General features: G+C 41.3%; 1 protein-coding gene across 8 annotated transcripts in view; it reads right to left on the minus strand.

The window, feature by feature from the left end:
* The window catches only part of SPATS2L (spermatogenesis associated serine rich 2 like), a 157,368-nt gene that overhangs the window by 69,015 nt on the left and 66,179 nt on the right, over positions 1 to 22,174 (minus strand). For 7 of the 8 annotated variants that reach the window (XM_072961513.1, XM_072961511.1, XM_072961512.1 and 4 more), the window contains one exon: positions 14,142 to 14,205. In XM_072961513.1, the coding sequence (XP_072817614.1) occupies positions 14,142 to 14,180 (39 nt within the window). In that variant the 5' untranslated portion in view covers positions 14,181 to 14,205. Of the gene's footprint in view, positions 1 to 14,141; positions 14,206 to 20,054; positions 20,137 to 22,174 lie in introns of all 8 variants that reach the window. The other variant, XM_031678087.2, reaches the window with a different exon arrangement.

Consider the following 22,174-nt stretch of genomic DNA (forward strand, 5'->3'; position numbering starts at 1 on the left):
TTCTCAAATGCTGAGCCGTTTAGAGATGCCTTAAAAACAGCTCATCTGTGTAGCTTTTGCTTCACTTGCTGGGCCACTAATATTATCTATAACCTAATGAAGGCAGATCTCCTATGAATCTTCCTGGAGAAGAAAATACTCTTTGCAGACCAGTACCTTTGCATCATGGATAATTCTATAATTTAATTGCCTTTTTGAACATCTACTTTCTGCCAGTAAAATATATGCATGAAGTGTTGTTATGTTCTACTTGGCTGACTTTTGGGGAATTAACACCAGGGGTATAAATCAAAATTAATTTTTTTTTTGGCAGGAAACCAGGATTAGAAGGAATAATGAAGATTTGAAGGTGGGGGAAAAATGCAGTTTTTATAGAACTGTGGGAAGTTTAACGCAGAGAGGATCTTAGAGATAGTCTAGTTGTGGTTTCTCAAACCTGAAAGCACAGTCAGATGTGGGATCTGATTAGAATGCAGGTTCTAATTTAGAGGCTCAGGGTGCAGCCTGAGCTTCTGCATTTCTAACAAGTTCTCAGGTGATGAAGATGCTGCTTGTCCAAGGACGTGGTAGCAGACTAACAGCCCCCAAAGCCATCCACGCCCTAATCCCCAGGAACCACAGCAAATAAAGGTTGCAGATAGAATTAAAGTTATTAATCAGATGACCTTGAGAAGGGGAGATTACCCAGACTATCTCAGTAGGCTGAATATAGTCACCAGGGTCCTTATAAGTGGAAGGAAGAAGAAGAGAGTGGCAGACTGATGCACTGTGAGAAAGACCCGAGCAGCCAGTGCTTGGTTTGAAGATGAAAGGGGACCATGGGCCAAGGAATGCAGGCAGCTTTTAGAAGGCAAGAAAACGAATTCTCCCCTAGAGCCTCCAGAAGGGAGTGTAGCCCTGCTGACACCTTGATTTTAGCCCAATGAGGCCCATTCAGACTTCTGATCTCCAGAACTGTAAGGTGACAAATTTGTGGTGTTTTAAAGTCACTACAGTTGTTAGAGCAATGGGAAAACACCACAAAGGACCACACTTTGAGGAACAAAGGTCTACCCTTTTCTTCCTTCTAATATGGAGATATCCTCCCCTTTCTCACCAACTAGCCTTGTTTTAAAAGCTAACCTTCCAGAGGGCAGCTCTCCCACCTCCCCACACACATGTTTTGAGGGAATTCTAACCATTCATTCAAGCCAGATTTCGTGAGGGAAAGTGAGATGAATCTGACAGTATTTACCCCCAAGGAGCTGACAAAACCATAGGAAAATAAGGCAAAGTCATAAGGAACCACTAACTCAAGGTCATTCTGACAACAAAAATCCTCTCTGAAACTCACCTGTTCTCTGTTTTTCCTTTTACTACCCTGGCCAGGTTCCCTTTATCTTTAACCTGGATTCTGGAAAAAGCCTTCTAATTAGATTTGCTGGCTCGGTTTCTCCTCTCCCCATCTTAAAACCATCACCAGACAATGAATCTCCACAAAGTGGCTTGAGTGTGCTCACTGACAGAGGAAAGGCGCTGGCAGTGAGAAAGGATTTGAAGAGAGTAAAGACAGGAGCTAAATTATGAAACAGAGTTCCAGAGGAAAGGAAGGGAAATGGTATCAAAATCCACGTGGAAAAGCCAGCTTGGGAAGGGACAGCAGATTCTTCTCTCCCTTTCTCAGAATTCTGAGGAAGGAAGAAATGAGAAACGAAAAGTAAAAATACAGTAAAATTTTGAGATTGTGAAGAGGAAAATTTGAGGAAACTATCTCCCCTGAGAGAGAGTTTTAGAGTTTTCTTTTGGGGTAAAAAGTGGGGAAAGGTTTCAAGCTGCCTTGTGGGAATGTGATAGGAAATGGCCTTGGTGAACCAAACGGCTGAGCGGATGGAAGGCCCACTCAGGCCAGACAGCAATGGATTTGTCGTGGAGCATGGAGCCAACTGGCAGGACTCTCCTGAAGCAATTCCCAATAAGCCAGGAGCAGGAGCAGAGAAAAGGAAGGCTCCAAGGTTATGAACTCCACGAAACGTCGTGGTAGCTCCTAGTGCTCAGGGATACGTGGCTGAGAATTGTTACAGTTGCTGATGGAGGCATCTGTGGTCTACGAAGGGGGATGATGAACTGGGAGACTAGGGAGAGGCAAAGGGACGAGCGATCATGTCAAGAGAGCGAGAGGACAGAGGGGTCACTGATAAGAATGCGGCCAGGGAGGGGATGTCAGATATTGCCAGTCCTGGGTTCCAGTTCCACCTCCCAGTACTCTTCTGGTGTATAAGTGTCATCCTTTCCCCAAAGACCAGACCTTCGTTGTTTTTTCAAGGGACAAAAGTGTTCCTCAGAATTCCATCTCCGACGGAGTAAACATATACTCTTCAGGTTTTCATAAGCTGTGCTTCCCAAGCTTTCACCACCCTGGTTAGGCTCCTCTAAGCGCATTCTGTTGAAACGTGGTCCTATAATTAAAGCACGTTATTCCAGAGGTGGCTGGATCAGAGCAGAGGACTATGGGACCCGCACCTGTCTGGGTCGGGCCCCATTTCTCCACGAAAGGAATCTAAGATGACATGTGCACTTTCAGGAGCCTTATCAGTTACTGGCTCAAACAGAGCTTACTCTGCCACTAACATACCCTGGATTGTTTCTGGGACAAGTGTCCCCTGTCCTGTAATTGTGGAGTGACTAGAATGCAAGGGTAAGATACTACATTCATCTTTAATAAATTTCAGTCCGTGAGTTCTGACCCATCACTCCAGTCAGATATTAACTTTAAGAACTTCGCTTTCTACCACCTAAAACAGGGAATGCATTAGCCATTCCTTCCAACTTTACATCATTTAAAAAATCAGTGGCCATCTTCTATATCTTATCCAAATGGTTAATCTGAATTTTGGATGGGCCAGAGCCAAGTACAGAGGCCAGGGTATCACGACAAGAACTTCCCTCAGAGTTGATATTGATCTCGAAATCCATGTTTATTTGTTCATTCAGTCAGTCAGTCACAATGTACAGACTACGGTAGAAGCTGGGCTGCAGGCAGTAACATACATCCCTTGACCTGCTGTGGAGTGTATAGTCTAGGAAGGCGATGTTTGATGAGTTTGGAAGGAAAGGTGCTTTGGGCGCCTGTAACAGGGGGACCTATCTTAAACCAGAGAATCAGGGAGGCCCCATCTCAGGATCTAAAGTATGTTTAAATTGAGGATGAAGTGTAAGTAAGACCAAACCAGGAGAGGGGAAGGGGAGAAGAGATGGAATATTCCAGGAAGAGTATACAGCATCTGCTCATGGACAGAACTGAGTGACTGGGAGCATGTTCCAAGGAATGAGGGTCCAGGATTGTTGGAGTATTAAATGTTAGAAGGAAGGGGATTTCAGATGAAGCTGGACAAGGCCCTGCAAGCCATCTTATAATTCCAAGCCTGACTGTAAAGGTAGTCACTGGAGGCATTTACTCAGAGGAGGAGGGTGATATTTGCATATTTAAGAAGGTCACTGTGATTTCTATGTGTATGACTTGGAGGAGATCAAATGAATGTTAGTTAGGATTCTGATGCGACATCGGGGAGAGAGAGCAGACCAAGGCGGAGCAGTGGAGAGAATGACTCACAGATTCCTTGGAAGGAAGTGACTGATGTGTGTTTAACTGGATGCAAGGAGTGAGGAAGACGAAGGAATCTGGATGACTTCCAGGTGTCTGGCTTGAGTATTTATGTGGATCGTGGTGTCATTTCCTGAAAAAAGGAGTAGTGGGGAAGGTGAAGCGCTCTGCTTCGGGGTCTGGGAGGCATCCACATCCAGCGGCCTGGAGAGCAGTTGAATCTATGAATCTGCAGCTCCAAGGAAGAACTGAGCCAAAGAAACAGATGTGGGCACTGTCAGCCTCAAACAGTGGTTCTCAGCCCTGCCTGCAAACTGTGATCACCTGGTGAGGTTCAAATATACCTGCACCCGGATCCCACCTCAAACAATTAAATGTGCACCTGGATAGTGATTATTCTTTGAAGTTTTCCTAGTGGTTCTAATGTCCATCCAGAATTAAGAATCATGCATAAGAGATAAAAGGGAAGAAGGCATAGAGAGCTAAGGGATGGTGTGGAAGGAGGAGAAAAGAAAAGAAGGGGGCTAGGACAGACCTCTCTTTAGGTATAACTGCTCACCTATCAACTAATTTACCTGAGTGTATTGTCTACTCATCCACACTTGTCCATTATTTTTGTCACATTGTAATTTTAAAAGTATCAGTTCTAGTTTAGAAGAGTTTTACTGCTTGAGAGGGTATACCAGTTACTTACTGCTGCAAAACACGTCACTCTAAAACTTTGTGGTTTAAAACAAGAATCAACTGTAAGCTTTCAATGTTGGTGTGGCAGGAATTCAAGACTTCAGTGGAGTGCATCTACCTGGGGGTCTCACACAGACAGAGGAGCTGGTGTAGTGTGGGAGGGAGGTTCTGGTGCAGCCAGGGTCTGGCGAGCCATCTCACTCTCTCTCCACGTATTACTCTCAGCTTTTCTCCATGTGGTCCTTATAGGCTAGTCTGGGCTTCCTCACAGCATAGGGGCCAGGTTATTTACACAGCAGCTCAGAGTCCCAACACAAGTGGGACTGGTGAGGGAGAAGCTTTGAGTCACCCCACCATGAAAGTCACATAGAGTTGCTTCCTTTCACTCTCGTGATCAACCAGTTCCAAAAGCCTAAGCAGTTTTAAGGGGAGGAACACAGACCCCACCTCTTAACGGGGGAGACTTTGTTCTAGTCACTGGAGAACCCGATCTGCCTAAAAGGATCAAAACAACAACAACCCAGACATCTTTCCATCAATTCAGGGTCTATAATTTCTCAAGTCACTGAGCATTTGAGAGAGAGAGAGAGAGAAAAGACAAATTAATATAATGGTTATAATTCTAAGTGAAAACTGATAGCTTAAAGAAGTTATAACTTCTTTAATTCCTAGAAAAAAGCCTGATAAGTTGCTTGGTTGTAGAGCAAGAGATACTCAAATGGACTTTTCTCCTACATAAAAAGATAGTAAAATTAAAATCAGATAAAGTGTCTTAAATCTTTTAATTTAGTCCATGATACATTCCTCACATCAGAATTCTCACCTTTAATCTGGCATGTGTAGGTGGAAGGTATGTCTCAAACAGTTGCTATCAATAGCAGCCACCCTTCTAATCTATATTGAGACAGGCAATGGGCTTAGTACACATTTCGTTTCACCCACTTAGCTACTAGCATGTATTCAGTGTATACCTGCATGTTTTCTGTAACTGTGCTTTATTCTCCCTTATGTGTTCCCAGAACTACCAGTTAGACCTGCACATAATCTAGGATAGGGTGAGCCCCTGAGTCCACCAGGAGTCTGTTTTCAGCCAGCCTTTTGCAACCACACAGCATTGGGACCAGGTAAATACTCTGTTTAGTTTAACTACGTTCTCTGATGAAATCCATATTTGGATTTATCAGTGAAGACAAAAAGAAACAGGGAATTTTCTTTTCACAAGGTATTTTGTTTTTCGCATTTTTATCAGCATAGAAAAGTAAGATCTTTTTAATTTATTTTCTTCTTCTAACTAAGAATATTCAATACCAATCTTTCCTCACCTTCTTTGGAATTTAGGATTTCCACTTGGAGCGGAGGAGCTAATTATTGACATCACTCCCTGTGGGTTTCCCCCACCACCCCGCTCATTCACAGAACTTTTCAGATAAAGAGTATCATGAAGGTACAAGTCACTATTACCCTTTAATCAATACCAAATAAAGGAGTTGGTTACCACTTAGTCAACAGCAGGACAAAGGAGTAAATTTAACCTCTAAATTATATCAATCTTGGATATTTCTTCACTGTAGCATGAAACTAGGAGGGGTCTCACCACCATGGAAACCAGGGACACTCTCCAGGGGAAGTGTATTTGTTCACCCACAAACCATTTTTTATTCTAACTGGTTTGACCAATTTCAAAAGGGCATGCTACTTTAAACATCAGGAAAATTAAGATCTTTCTGACCAGATCTTGTTTTCCCAGTGATTTTTATGAGTTTGGTTGGCTTTTTCTCTAAAGGCAGTAAAAAGAGTTAAAACTAGTTCGTGTATTTAGCCTTAGGAGAAGAGCTAGAGCCACAATTTGAGCCAATAAAAACGTCAAACAAACATTAGCACATGTCCATGGATGGATGAGTGGGTAAAGAAAATGTGGCACGGACACACCAGGGAATACTGCTCAGCCTTTAAAAAGCAGGAAATCCTGTCACACGCAACAACATGGACGAACCTTGAGGACATTATGCTGAGTGAAATAAGCCAGACACAGGACAATGACTGCATGAGTCCACTTACACAAGATACTGAAAACAGTCAAACTTTCAGAAGCAGAGAGAGTAGCGGTTGCCAGCGGCTAGAGGAGAAAGGAAATGGGGAGTTGCTGTTCAACGGGTATAAAGTTTCAGATGTGCAAGCTGACTAAGTTCTAGAAATCTTCTGGGCAACACTGTGCTGTAGCTAACAAGACTGCAGTGTACACTTAACGAGCGTAGAGCTCATGTTAAAGGCTCTTAACATAATAAAAAAAGAAAAATGTTAACTTTAAGTTGTATCATTGCTCCTCGATCATCATTTCAGGACATTTTTATTGATAATTATCTGCAAGAATGGAGTAGCAGATTTCTAAAGTGTCCACAGACCGGATGGCATCAGAAATGCTGTACCAGTGAGCCATAGGTCAAATTCCCATTTTTTTTTTTAACAAGAAACTGAGTACAGAGAGTTTGTGTACCACATTCAAACTGTGGCAGCTGATTAGAATCAGGGCTAAGGCTGCCCTCAGGTTCTCTGGTCCGTGGTACATCCCCTTTTAGATCTTTTACAGTGCCTATGAAGTGGAAAAGATCATGGATTCATCCAATATTAGAGCTGGAACGGGTTTTGGAGATCCTCCACATAAAAACGATCCCTCATTTGGCAGATAATGACACCAAAGCTCAGAGGGGTTACACAATGCATCAAGGGCATACAGTTTTTCAGTAAAATTAATGTGTCCCTTTGTTTTCCTAAGTCTAGTTAGAAATAGAGTATACTGTTAATAGAAAATAAGACTCTTAAGTCATCCTTTGCCCTAGAAGTTGAGAGGACTCCCTGCACGAGCGGCAGTATGGCTCAGTTTGCTAAGGGAAGGGAAACTCTAGAGTTTGCATTTTAATTTATTAATTAACAGTGGAATTTAGGATTTCCACTTGGAGCGGAGGAGCTAATTATTGACATCACTCCCTGTGGGTTTCCCCCACCACCCAAAATTTTAAATAATTCTTCCCACTAAACATATAAATCTCATGCTTTTCTCTTATATGACTGAATTCCAAAGTAGGTATTTCAATTTCCTTTTTCAATAGAAAATTTTGTTATAGTCTCAAATACTGTGGTGGCCACAGAAATCTCCCACTGCTGAAAGCAGAGCTGAGTGACAGTCCAGCTACTGTCCCTCTGGGTCCACCCAAGCCACACTCCCCTAGGATGCAGCCAGTCAATGGCTCAGGTGGTGGGGTGCCAGTGACAGCTCATTTCTGAGGGATATGGAAGCCCCCCAAGTGGGGGACTGGAGGACTCCCATCAACCTGTGCAAACTTTCTTAGAATTGCACGGTAAGTGGAGACTTTTCCTACCCAGTTTTCTTTTCTTATCCTTTCAAAGATGGCAGACCTGCATGTGAGTCTGTAGACTCTCCTGCTTGCACATACTTCCTTCCTTTTCTCTTTTCGGGCAACTGCTTCCCACCCCTCAGAAATCTCTTGCTCGTCTAATCCCATCTTGGCCTCAGCTCTTGGAGGACTCCAACGAACACAAATATGCTCTTTCTAATTGTTCCCGTCTTCTCCCTACTGACGTTCTAATGCTTGTCCCAATGCAGGGAGGTGCGCTCCACTACCTTCTCCTTTCTTCCTACTGAGAATCGCCATTACAGAATCTTGGCTCGGTTATTTAACTAAATATTAATTAGCAAATATTTGAGGGGGCATAGAGTCTATTTTATTACTACTACAGGAGCTACCGAGTACACAGACAAATTACAAGTACGTCTGTGCTTATACGGAACTTGTAATCAAGTAGTGGAGAAATCACTTACAGAGAAAAAGTGGTTTTAATAATAATAGTAATACAAGCAGTTTACTTTCAAGCATGGACTCAATCAATCTACCTCCCTACCTATCTAATCCATCTGGACAGATTTTTAATGCTCAAGGTCAGAAAAGAAGGAACCACTGCAGCCTTATCATTTTTTAAAAAAATTTGTAAAAAACTGGATAATTTAATACAAAGGATCACTGTGAAAAATAACTAGATTATTGGTAAAGTACCCATAAATTCCAAGGGACTGCCAACAGAGGTAACTTTTTCCCTGCCACCAAAGGAAATTTTAATTTTTGACATGCTCCTGTATTGTTTAGCCTTAACCATCCATCTGGTATATACCTCTCAGCCATGGTGCAAAAGGGACTAAGATGAAAGGCTGGAAGCAGAGGGGGCGGGAGAAGCAGAACAGAAACACTGTGAATTCCAATCGTGCAGCCTGTAAAAAAGCAATGTGATGCTAATCCTGCAATAGTAAATTTCTTCTTATCCCCTGAAACTGATGCTGACATTTCCATTTATTCATTCAGTTCCTTTAGACTCCTTGTCAAATCTCTTCCAGTTGCCAAGCAACAACAACAGCAGTTCTGTACATAAGTATTAGGCAGTAACGATTGTCAATGTTTCTCCTTTCTTTGAAAGGGAAATGTAACGACCCTTTCCTATGAGAAGAGGATGACAAAAACGTATCCGTGGTGAAACCAGAAAGCTGTGTGTGTGGTTTGTGTTTTTGCTGTTTGAATCTAAGGACTGGGTTAAACCGACCTAAACACTCTGACAAAATTATGAAATTAAGATTTGCTCCAAAGCTTGCATGGTTTGGTCTTTAAAAACAACTGCATATCATTAAAACTTGTCCCGCGTTCCATGAAATGAGTTCCTTCTTAAATGGAGTTAATATTTTAAAGATGTATGAGGATGGACTTTTTTCTGTACTTTCTCTGGTCCTGTTAGAAGCTCTTTAATCAAACTCTTGGGTTTTTCTGACAATACTCCCCTGCATGAAGACTTGACCCATATTTCAGTACTTTGTAAAACATAGCTCAAGACAGTTACATGAGAAATAAACAAATAAAATGGGACGGCATACTTGGTTCCTCAAAGTGGCTTAAGGATCACTTTTTTGGTTGGAATTAGTTATCAGTCCATAACAGGACTTTCAGCAACTACTATTTTGTAACTCCATTTGTAATCCCATTTTACAAACAAGGATCTCCTTGACTTTCTATCACCTGAATGCGCTGCTGAAATATATTCTATTTAAACTGATTTATAATAATGTATGAAAACATCTGACTAGAGATGTTATTTTGTGTATGCCAGTTCCAATAATCTTTTCTTATTCAGTTGAGAATTATATCTAAAATTTAATAAATCAATTTAGCTTGGTACCCTAGTGTTTCATATGAGCAATAATGTAATAGTCACCACTGAGCTCTATGCTTAACTCATCTATGAGTTCCTAGTGTTAAATTGCTATTTTAAAAAATATGCTATTTAGAAAAGAGCTGTAAAAAGTGAATTGGCCCTGAATATAAGGTCCCTGATTAGCCTAAAAATTTTGTTCTGGTATCTTTGTTTAATAAAGTGAGATACAGAGATTTTTTTTCTTCCTTTTTCTTTTTCTCTTTCTTTCTTTCTTACTGTGGGATATAACTCACCAAAGGACTTGATTTGTTATCACTGAGACCCACCTGAGACCACCTACCTCTGTTTGATAATCATCTCATAAAGATGTTGCTTTTCTGCAGAACCATGTGTAGTCAACCTAAATGGCCTAAGCTTGTTTTGAGAAGCAACTTAAAACTTGCTTTATTTAATAGCAAGAAGAGTACTGAAATGAGATGACATTTCCATTAACCTACACTTCAGTTTCTAAGAAGGCTGGAGGTTTGGCAAAATATCGTGAATGAGAAATGTAGTCTCTAAAGAATGTCACTCTTCAAGCAGGCATGTTCATTCATTTGTTATCCATTCATTTATCTAACTTGAACTAGGGGTCAACTATGTGTCAGACTCAAGAATATGAGGATGAGAAAGGCCCAGTCCCTGCCCCCAGGAGCAGACAATCTCACTTGGGGAGACAGACAACTAACAGTCACAGTACAGGGGATAACGGCTGTAGTGCAGACAGCAGGGAAGCCCACCAAAGCACAGGGGAGAACAGAGGGAGGGCAACTCACTCGGGAGGGGCAGAAGGGCGAACAAAGGAGGCCTCCGAAAGGGGCAGGAGGGCGGACAAAGGAGGACTCCGAAAGGGTTCCTAAAAGGAAGGTGAGTGAGGGGCAGGTCCCTGGGGAGGACGTCCCAGAGACAGGAAACTGCCTTTGTAAAGGCCTGGAGGCAGAGACACTGGTGATGCGTTGAAGGGAGAGAGTGGAGAAGAAGCTACAAAGGTGGAAAAGGAGTCAGGGTGAGATCACACAGAGGATGAATGTCATGCTAAGGAGACTCAACTTTGACTTCTAACAAAATTTCCAGTTTAAATCCTTTCAGGTATAATCCAATAATATAAAGGTACTTAAAGATAAACAGTCACAAAGAGTGGCAATAGTAAATTTCTGTTGTCTTGAGTATTAGATCTTAGGTTATGTCTTTGGACGAAAAGCCGCCTGAGGACAGAAATGATTCCACCACCCGTGCACCTCCTTTCCAATTCACCCAACAGGGGACCCACTAGAGATAACTGATGAGCTCATTTCCTGCAAGACTTTTACTAAGTATTTAATTTCCCACAGTGCTTGACTAGATACTGTGTAAAAACACTCACAGATCTGTTCTCACATCTCTAAAAGCTTATCATTTATAATTTAAGACATAACAGTTGTTATTATTCTTAATTTTCCGAACTAAAATGTCATTGCTGTGTGACAGATTGGGAAACAAACTAATCATGAAAAGGCCATAAAAGCTAATAACTAAAGAAATAAAGGTACAAAAGTAAATCAATGGAAAATTACAAATGATCAGAACTTTCTGTTTATTAAGATTTATTTTACTGAGCTGAGAAATTTATTAACCTTTTGATACGGGAAGATGGAATTTACTCACTGAGTTAGAGGAGCTTTACTTTCACTGTCATGCAGATTGATAATATTTACAGCTTAAACATCACGCTCTTTCAAAATAATGCCAACATTTTGATAAGTTACTGAAGTGCAATGGCAGAAACACCATCGACTGTTCCTCTTCAATGTATAATGTGACGTTGGTCATAACAAGTGGGTGAATGTGGGCCTAAGCGAATGCATGGAGTGTTCACAGTGACTCTGTGGTCTGCGTGCTGACGGGGCAGCCTCCTTCCCCTTGCTGGCTCGAAGCCACCTCTGTTTTGAATAAGACATTCTGTCTTCTGAGCCTACCAGACTGGTCTGTCCACTTGCCATGCTTTGCAAGGAATCAATTACTGTGACTGTGATTCTTGAAAGTGCTTTTCCTTCCCATAACCCAACTTTAGGAGCTGTTCAACCCACCCATAAACAGACATTTGGAAAGGGCCCAATCTTTGGTCAGCACTGGTGCCGGGCCTGGCTTCTCAACTTGGGGAACACATAGTCTCTCCCAAGTGCATGACTGTGAATCATGGAGAATATGAAGCCATGCTATAAAGGGGGCAAGGATTTCTGCTATTGTTTGCTCAATGGTCAATAAGTGAAAACAGTTTTGTCTTAAAATAATATATGGAATATATTACAGAATATAATGGGTAAAATGTTTGCAACAACGTTAAAGATAACACGTTAAGACTACAAAGAAATGGTATGCGGAAGTTGGTTTTGACCATGTCCCCAGAGACCTGGGGTAGCAAGTTTGTTCTTCTGTGCCCTGGGGTTATTTTGGTGGAAAACTCCGGGAGGCAGTAATGTAGTGGAAAGAGCACAGGCTTTAGAACAGACAGAACCTGAGTTTCAGTCCTGGCTCCTTCACATTTCCTGAGAGTCTGACTTTGACCAAATCACTTTACTTCAAGCCTCTGTGTCCTCATCAAACAACAAAGCGATTTAATATGAAGACCTAGAAAACAGGCAGCACAGTAGCTGACAAAGCTGGGGGAGCTTTTAAAAATATATCATACCAAGTCACGCTCCTGCTTACTTAACACCTTTCAGCAGCTACTTCTGCTCTTTGAATAAAACCCTACCTGGCTCTCTTATGGCTGTAAACCTTCTGGGGCACAGACCTTCTCAGAATAATTTTTAAATAAAATAATATGATTACAGAGGAAACCACTTATACTGAAATAAAGTTAAAATATTAATAAAAAAATTATGCTACAGTAATATACGGTCCTCTCTATCAACATCAGGTAACACGATGTAATGGCAGGCTCTGTAACTACAGTAATTTTGAAGTAGTGCTGAACAAACACCATTTCAGGATGTCTGCAACAAATGTAATTTGAAATAAAGAGATCTGTGATTTCTAGCTGTGAAAGTCACAGGTACCCCTGCTACTCCCATGGGCTGTTTTTTTCTCCCCCTGGCCTAGATTCATGATTGAAGGAAATGCTCACTTCGATTTAGACAAGAGTAAAGATGAAAATGCATTTTTTCTCATCCAACTTCTTGATACCCTATCTTCCCCTCGTGGATCCTGTGGAGGCCGAGGAAGGCAGGTGATGGGCCGATATTCTACCAGCACTGGCTCCTGCCACACTCTCCGATCTCAGCGCCCACACCATCCTCTGCCTACCACACTCCGGCCACACGCTGGCCACTCGTTCTTCAACCACATTGGACTTTAGTGCACCTCAGGAGTCTGCTTCTGCTCCTCTACCTGGAAAGCCCTGCCCTGGGATCTCTGCATGGTGTTCCTTTCCTGTTTTCTCTATCTTAGCTCAAATATCACCTCCTCTGGGAGGGCTGCCATCACCAACTGCATCTAAGGTAGCCACCTCCCGCTGCCACCCCGCTGCATCATGGTTACCACTATCTAAAATGATCATGCTCATTTATACGTTTTCATGTTTACTCTCTGTTTCTCTGCCCTAAACAGCGGGCACCGTGGGAGCAGGACCCTCAGCCACAGGTTCAGTGCCATATCTCCAGCATCTAGAACAGTGTTTGGGACAACGCAGGAGTCTGATAGACCTTTGCTAAATGAAAGAAAGGTTACTAAGGATTCCAGCAATGTTACCGCTTTCATCACTCACCCTGCATGTTAGGTACTGTAGGGGGTACAAAGAGAGGAAAGACCAAGTCCTGCCCCCGGGCAGTTTACAGCCTAGCAGAGGTGAGGGGGCCTGCAGGAGGTTGGAGCGAGCTGCAGCTGAGGCTCTCCCACTCTGCTGTGCAACCACGGACACATCTCTTCTAGGACCTCAGCTCCCCTGGTGCCAGATAACAAATTTATCTCCACGGTCTCATGTGATCTACTGTTATGATCATTAAGAGCTAACAGTGCAAGGGAGCACATATGGCAGGTGAGGGCTTGTGACCTTAGTAGAGGAAACTCACAGAGGAGGACACGACTTGGAAGGTCTGTGAAGTGTCATCAGCCTCCAACAAATAATGAGGAGGGGAGATTTTCAGAGTCATGAACTCTCAGTGCTGAGAGAAACTGTCAAGGTATTCAGCATGACCCCCAGGTAATGCTTTGGACATCTCTATATGAGGCAATTTCTGGACATGTAACATAATAGCCTAGCTCTCAGATGTAACCAGTACGGTAGTTAAGAGTGTGAACTGCAGAATGGAACTCCTAGGTTCAAATCCCAGCTCTGTTACTGACCAGCTCTATGAACTTAGGTAAAGGACTTATCTTCTCTGTGTCTCAATTCTCTCTTCCATAAAATGAGAATAACTTCATGGGGTTATGGTCAAGATTACATGAGTAATCTATGAATGTAATATGCTAAACACACATTCAGGAAATGCTACTTAGGATTCTGGGAGTGGTTTTCTAGTGTGTCAAACTTACTATGCATCCCCCCACACCATGTCCCCCTTTTTCCATTATAATTGAGTTTTCATTAGCTAGAGACTACATTATCCAGTCTGGAGTTTCTGCAAGCCGATATGTAATTATATCTTACCTTCTCCTTGACATTCACATGAGTATTGAGTTCAGCCATCTTGCTTCTAGTGGAATAAAAAGCCCTACAAAAGAAGGAAAAAAAAGGATTAACTTTAAAGTTTTAAAATTGATTTTTCCATATGTTATTTTATGCTTTCTTACAACATAGTAAACAATTTCATTCAGCCATAATCATAAATACCATTTTAGAATATAAAAATACTTTCAAGCTAAGCACTTGTCTTAGATGTGATCTAAAAGCATGTTATGATAACTCCAGATGCCAATGTAAAATCTTTTATTCATACTGTACTAACATGGAAAATGACAAAGACAGATGGATATGGACCCAAACTGTGTTTCTTATTATGTAAAAGAAAGGTGGTCAAAAACAGTGAGTGGAGGAAAAGTGTACCTATTTTAACTAAGCACAGTCATCATAATCCTTATATTTCCAATGCTTCATTTTTCTCGAGTCAATATAACATCCATCCTGCATGGATGTAACTACACGAAAGCACTCCAGGAAGAAACAGGAGAAACGGTTCCAGATTAAAACTTAAGAAACCCATAACAACAGTTTTTAAACTTGCGTTTTCACTTATCAACATATGAACATCCTTCCAGATCAACACATATATACCTTTACCATGTTTTTAATGACCATAAATTCAGGATCTCTAGTCTCAAATGGACTCCTAAAATTGCCCATAATCTTTCTGTTTCCCTAAATTCTTTTGGTTTTCAGCCTTTGGTGTCCAATCTTCTTTGAGAAGTGGCCCACTCTGAGAAGATCCGTATTCTTAACACTAAGCTGTGGAGTTTTCTTTCTTTTCATCTGGTCTAAATCTTTTACCATTATTATAGGAGATAGACCTTAAGTCTTTAATAGTTTCAATCTCTTTTTGAAATAGAGCATAAATGATTTACAGTGGGAAAACGGATTGGTTAGGAAATTAGCAGCTAAACAGGCCAACACATCAATATGCTGCCTACTTGCATCTTTAATGCTTTTTGTCAGTCAAGAAATACTGAAACCCTTTCTTATATTCTTTTTGGCTTTTGCTACAAAAAGTGTATTTAGAGTTGATATATTTCAGGGATAACAATTCCCCTCACCATTTTCTTTTAAGCCCAGGTCTTAAATAAAGTATAAATTCAGATCCATTACCTTTTGTTGATTCAGGATGAAAAGCTGACAATATATAATCTTAACTTTATTACCACTCAAAGATGAATCCATGTACTATTATCTATTATCAAATATTAGAAACAGTGTAAAATTTGATTTTTATTAGTTTCTAAATGGTATTGTCACTGACACATGCAACTGGGCACAGTAGTGGGGGGAGACGCTGCATACTCGATCCCCGGAAACATATCTCCTTCTCACATGCTCTGCAAAGAGTGCCCATCCCATTGGATACACCTCCAGTCTATGTAACTCTTCCAGATGGTAAATTCTATATCCTCTGCCTTGACATAAGGGCGAAAGTAAATAATGCTAGCTGACAAGTAATATCTGACTTTCATTCTATCATTTATTCTTGACCCTGAGAGTTACTAGTAAAAGACAATAGGATTATTTTCTGATATCAGTAACAGTGACTAGAGATGGTACGTGAATTGCAAGGACAAATAATCTGGTGTTTTCGTTACCAGCCATGGATGAAAAGTGAAACCTTTGATCAGTCATCACCATGCCTGCAAGATGGTCTACAAGCACGATATTTGAAGATATTTGAATAGTTGATTTTCTTATTCAAATGGAAGTTTTGGCATTATGTAAACATACACTGCATACATATGGACTTTTCTGCATATGATACGTTTGTATGAGTGTGTGAGAGAATGAGGATGGGAGAGGGAGGGAAAGAGAAACAGTTGTAACGACAGAGCTAGGGAGGCTCGAAGGAGACAGCTGGTCTTGGTGCTCTTTGTTAGGATGAATCTGTGAGCCATGATTCCTTTCATTAGACTAAATTAGCTAAATCTTCTGGACCCATCTACTCTTGCCATTATGGATGTGTGAAATCTGATAGAAAAAGGGTTTTGTTTTTGCTTTGCTTTGATGTCTGGCATTTTCTAAAGTATAACACCACGGAGGATTCAGGGAGGAATTCCATTGAGGACAGAAAATTTCTGCGATCTGAGTAAGTGGCAGTACTGAATGGTGAACTATAACCATGGGAATATATTTATTTTCTTGGGATTCCCTTTCTCACTGACCTCGGCATCTGAATCAAGGAAGACTCTTCTTCGGTAGTGATGCCAATAAGATGAATTACAATTTGGAGGGGGGAGTAGAAGGAAAAGGCTGGCCAAGAGGGTAGAATGGAGCTATTACAGATTTCTCAGGTGGGAAGATAAGATAAAAACAACTTGTAGGGAGCTGTTCTTTGCCCATTTTACTCCACCAAATTTTTTTTTCCTGTGTGGAGGGCTGCCTCCACAGACCCTCTCTTCCAGGTGGAGTCAATGCTCTTTGTACATCAAGACTTTCTGCTGGCTGGTATATAACAGGGAGATTGTGAAATCAGCTACACCTCCAGTTATGGAAACTCAATGAAAGATTGCAGTCTAAATAGAACATAAATATGACTTGCCTTAAAGAATTAAGAGCTTAAGTGGCTAGACAGTTAAATTGGGGTCTATTAATAAGGACAAACATGAGGCTGATCTTCAGTGAGTCAAAGGTCCTGTCGAAAGTCCACACCTTGGACTGACACTAGCCCTTCCAGAATATTCAGAAGCACACTTTGCCCCAGCATGGTGTCACAGGCTCATCGCCTTTCCTCTGACTCCCTCACCTCAATGAAAGTGAAACTGTGCTGAACTCCTATTCTCCTGGGATTCTGTTCTCTGCTATGAACTGTATCTGGACAGTCAGATCCACCTAATTTGAATCTTAATTGTTTAATTTAAATAGTTAAGGAACTTTTCCTTCTATCTGGACAGTCAGATCCATTTAATCTGAACCTTAACTGTTTAACTTAAACAGTTAAGGAACTTTTCCTCCAGGAGACATATTGTCACCTCCTCCCAAATGACAGGCCCAGAGTTCAGCAACTTAAAACTCCATCCCTCATAACTGCGGACCCCCCTGGGGTAACCTGAGAAGCATCTGGTGCTGTGAGTGACAGATGTGTGGGACCAACAGACCTCTTACTTTCGTCTAGTCACACTTGGTCTCCGTACTTGATTGTCCATCACCAATGGACCTGACTGATGCTCATAGCCTAGCATATAACTTGAAAGGCACAGCAATCTCTGACTTCTTGGAAAAGAACATGGTTTCTAATTCCCATTATCACTTAGGACTGTTGTAGGAAAAGACCAATTACTGAGGCCTAACCACTCAAATCCACACACACATGTTCCATGCATATCAAATATCAACAGAAAATGAAGATAACCAGAAATACAAGTCCTGGAGTTGTTGCAACATTTCAATAGCTTAGGTACTTTTGAAATTTTTTCCCTATAATTATACTTCAACTTTCAATAATAACATTATAAATATACATATATATATATCATCTACATTTTATAAATATCCTAGAAAAAAATAAAGATCAAGGAAACTGTTGACTGAAATTTTATTTATGAAATCTCAGATTAACGTCTCACTTCACTCTAGATGTATAGTCCATAGTCAAAAACTTATTAGGAAAGATATCAATCCCAAAGAAAAGAATTTCACTATTTATCACCAGTATACCATCTATACACTTCTCCAGTGTAAAATTAATAATCCACAACTTTAGTTACCACCAATCACTTCATGTGCAAAATTCTATCAAATTGAACTTACTTAGGCAAAGATCTTACTTAATGTGTATTACTGCTAGTCAGAAACTCTATTACTTTGTAGATAAATATTCTCTCTGAAAAATAAACTTGTATAGTACAAATTCTGGCAAATATGTTTCAGCCTTCCTAATTAATACAATTCAGTGAAGTTTAATATATACGACAATCTGATTAACTACCAAACTGAGTTTAAAAGAGATATAAATTTATATGTATTCATATTTCTCATGCAATGGTATAAATCATAAAGAGTTAAAACAGTGTATTGAAACACCAAATTGCTTTCTGACTTCCCAGTCTCTGTGTTTCCTCCTGTTTCATTGTGCAAGCAGTAATAAAGTTTCAGTTTTGTTTCTCTGAAACCTATTACTGCTGTTAGATGGACTTTCCTGGTCTCAGGTATGACATCACTCTTCTTGAATGAGATTTAGAGAACCAGAGGAAATACATAAGAAAAAACTTTAAATGATGATTTTAACCACTTTCTCAAGTCATTTATACACATTTTTCCCACACTTTATAAAAACATAAAAAAAAAAAAACTCCAGTTGGTATGGGAGGGGGCTGAAGCATGAAAAAAGAAACTTCCTTAGGTCATTTTCCTGCAAAGCCAGATCTGAATATGGCTAGTCTGAACCAGAATGTGCTCGGAATGTAAAATATACCCTGGATTTCAAAGGCTTGCTACAAAAAAAGGAATGTAAACTGTCTCAAGATTTTTTTTATATCGATGTGTGTTTAAATGATAATACTTGACATGTTGGGTTAAATAAAATGTAACATTAAAATTACCTTCATCCATCACTTGTTACTTTTTTAATGTGACCACTAGAAAATTTTAAATGGCCTCTGTGGCTTACATCACACCTTCACTGGGAAGTGCTGGCCTGCAGCAGTGGCTCTCAAAGTGGGGTTCCCAGAGGCGCAGCAGTAGCAGCACCTGGGCACTTGTTTGAAATGTAAATTCTCTGCCCCTCATCGAGGGACTCAATCAGAGGCTCTGGGAGTAGGGGACATCGATCAGTGTTTTAACCCGCCCTCTGGGGCATCAGACACACACAAACTGAACTTGGAGAACCACCGCTCTAGAGTCTGCAGCGTGGGAATATTACGAAAGGGCCTTTTCCTTAATCCTCATCGCTACGTACAACAAACAGATTCTCTAGAAGGTGAGACAGAGAAATAGGAGGACAGTTTCCTAAAAATCACCTTGTTAAGGAATGGTCTTCTCACCAACGTGTTATTAATAACAATTAGCACAATTACGGCGCACTTTGAATGTGCCAGGCCCTCTACTAAGTGCTTGATATTTATTTATTCATTTAACCGCCATACATACTCATAGAGTAGAAATTGTGAGCATCCTCATTTCATACATGTGAAAGTGGAGGCACAGAGATTCAGGAAGTAACCCAGGTTCCCACAGCGAGTGGCAGGGCCAGGACTCAAATCCAGGCAGTCGGACTCAAGAGCCCAAAGCCACTGTTCTCATCGTACCTCAAATCCATCGTAAACAAATCATGGGGCTCAAGCTTATGAACTGCAGTCAGAGCTCGGCAAGGAGAGTAAAACCGGTCCTGGGCTCTGTCCTCTCAAGCCGGCTGGCATGTGATATGGGCTTTGTACATATGCAGGACACAGACTGCAGAGCGAACCACCAAACTTGCACAGGAATGGGCAGGAATGTACCTGTTATAAAGACATGGCTGTTTTCCAGCAGTTTCTGCCCTTGGATGACAGTGTTAAAAGCTGCAGTTAGTGGGCCCTCAGCCAACAAACTGCTTCGTTGGTTCTACGACGCTGCCCGGGCACTCCAGGGTCTAATGTTTAACTGCTCCACCTTTATAAATGAAAGTAATTGAAGTGTCTCTGGATCTGATTTTGGTGCAGCTCAGACAGTGTTATGATCACACACATCCTGAGGCATTTTCTCATGGCAGCCTCGGAGAGGAAGATCAGCACGGATCTCATGGGTAGGAAATGCATCACGATTGGAGAAGCAAAAAGCCTCTCAGTCAAAACAGAGCATCCTACAGTCTCCCAGAGTGCAAACTCGCAACCTGTGTAAACTTCTTAAGAGGTGCCTGCATTTTTACTCAGCTAATGGTATGCTATTTACCTCTGGAAGAAGGTGCAATTTCACACATTAATTGATTTCATTCTCTGCTGCCATCAGTTTGCCCTTAGCAGAGAGCAGTGTTCTGAAAGAATAGGAAACAGGGCAGGTAAGCTTTGATAGAGCATGCAGGAAAGGCGTCGGTGTGGCCACCAATAATCCTGAGTACAGGTTCTAGATTGTCAGAGCAGAGCATTCGGCCCTCAGGTCTCCAGCTGCAGAAAAAGAGGTTGGAGTTGTAGGGGAGGGAAAAAATATTTTCCCTCTGCCCTTCTGAGTTCTTAGCTGGAACCCCTGTAAATAAAAGAAGGATCAGTAAGAGAAAAACAGACGTTTATTAACATGTATACCTCATGTACATAAGGGAGATGCCCAGGAAAAAATGAAGAACTCCCCGAGGTGGCCTAGAATTCAGGATTAAATACCATGTTAACAGGGATGGGGGAAAGGATATGTTTCAGTGGTAGAGCGCATGCCTAGCATACATGAGGTCCTGGGTTCAATCCCCAGTATCTCCATTAAAAACATAAATAAATAAACCTAGCTCCCCCTTAAAAATTTTTTTTAAACAAACAAAGAAAATTTAAAAAAAAACAAAACAGGGAAAGCAGAGGAGATGTAGGCCTCTTAGGGGAGAGTAAATGACTTAGGAAAGACGAATGGGTCCTTAGAAGAAAAGGTGGGAGGTATAATAGTTTGTGACAAAGTCTGTCTGAGTGTGGTGTCACCTTCTAGTGTCCCTCCTTGAAATATGCTCTCAGAGCATGGGACTTCTGAGGTCGTTTTCAGCTGTCAGGTGTTCAAATCTGTAAGAGCCCTGGGGGTGATGGGAACATCTAGTAAATAGGGTAGCTGAAAGCTGAACACTCAGCTTAAAAAAAAAAAAAAGACATGGGTGCTGTCTCCCACGACCTAGGCTATTTCTCTGTGAAGATCACCTTTAAACTGGTACAAGGACTAACTGTCCAGCCCCCTAAGCATAGTCAGGGGCACTTGCATGTCAGCTGGAGTGGGAAACAGTGTTCCCTCCATTAAACTGGGACTTTGTCTAAATGTAACATCCTATAGGTTTTCTGTTGCTTAATTTTTCATTGACGATTCTCTCTCTCCCGTTTTCCGCCCTCTTCCCTTTCACTCCTGCCTTTGCCATTCCTTATCTGGTCTTGTAATTACTGAGGTCTCTCATTTTCCAAGTGCTTTTGCTCTTTCTTCTGTGATTTAATTCCCACAGTTTAATAACGGTTCTTGTGCAGGGCCTTGCTCCTTAGAGGAAAGTTGCTTTAATTATTAGGAACGAGGACACATAAACAATGAAACAGAGAATGGTGACTGAAATACAAATTTCATATGAAGACTTGTACCTAGACTTTTCTGTTTAATTTGAAGGGGAGGAAAAAGATCTCAAGGTTGCATTTTGATTCAAAGACACTTCAACGTACCAAATCCACTGTTACAACAACTTCACTGAAAAGCATTTAAGGGCAAATGTCAGGAAAAAAAAATTCCACATTTAAAAGCCCTGTCTCTGCCTCTTTTGAAAAGCAGGGTTAGCCTTTGGTTTAGAAATGTCACTGCCTACTAAGTTCTTTGGGGGGTGGGATGGAGAAAGAAAATTGAATGTTTTCTTTAAACAGGTCATTAACAGTCAATACTTATTTGGAAAAAACCTGCTTCCAGAGGCAGATAAAAGCTTCCAATCACTTAGGCTATCACTTGAGCACATCTAGGGCAAGATGTGCTGATGCAAGTTTCAGACCTTTATGAGAGAACGTCTTCTACTCAACAGCCCCGAGTGCTTGTGTAGGAGGCGGTCATCCGGATTGGACGCCCTTGTACACGCTGCACATACAGAGCTGGCAAAGAGCACAAAGCACACTTTATGGCCGGCCCGGTTTTGCATTTTCCATTTTAGTACCGGCAAGTGCGTATGAATGAAGATTAACCATTTTTGCATAAAGTGTCGAACCACCTCCCCACTGCAGCAGAATGCAAATGGGAGCAAAAGAGCAAAGGACAGCAAAAATAAACGCGGCAGATCTCGGGCCCCACCAGCACAGGGGGAGGGCGCCCGGCGGCCTTTGTTAGCATTCATCTGCGGCCTGATTTTTTCTATTTAATTTGAA

This window comes from Vicugna pacos, chromosome 5 (assembly GCF_048564905.1).
Source record: "Vicugna pacos chromosome 5, VicPac4, whole genome shotgun sequence".
In the NCBI taxonomy this organism is placed as follows: domain Eukaryota; kingdom Metazoa; phylum Chordata; class Mammalia; order Artiodactyla; family Camelidae; genus Vicugna; species Vicugna pacos.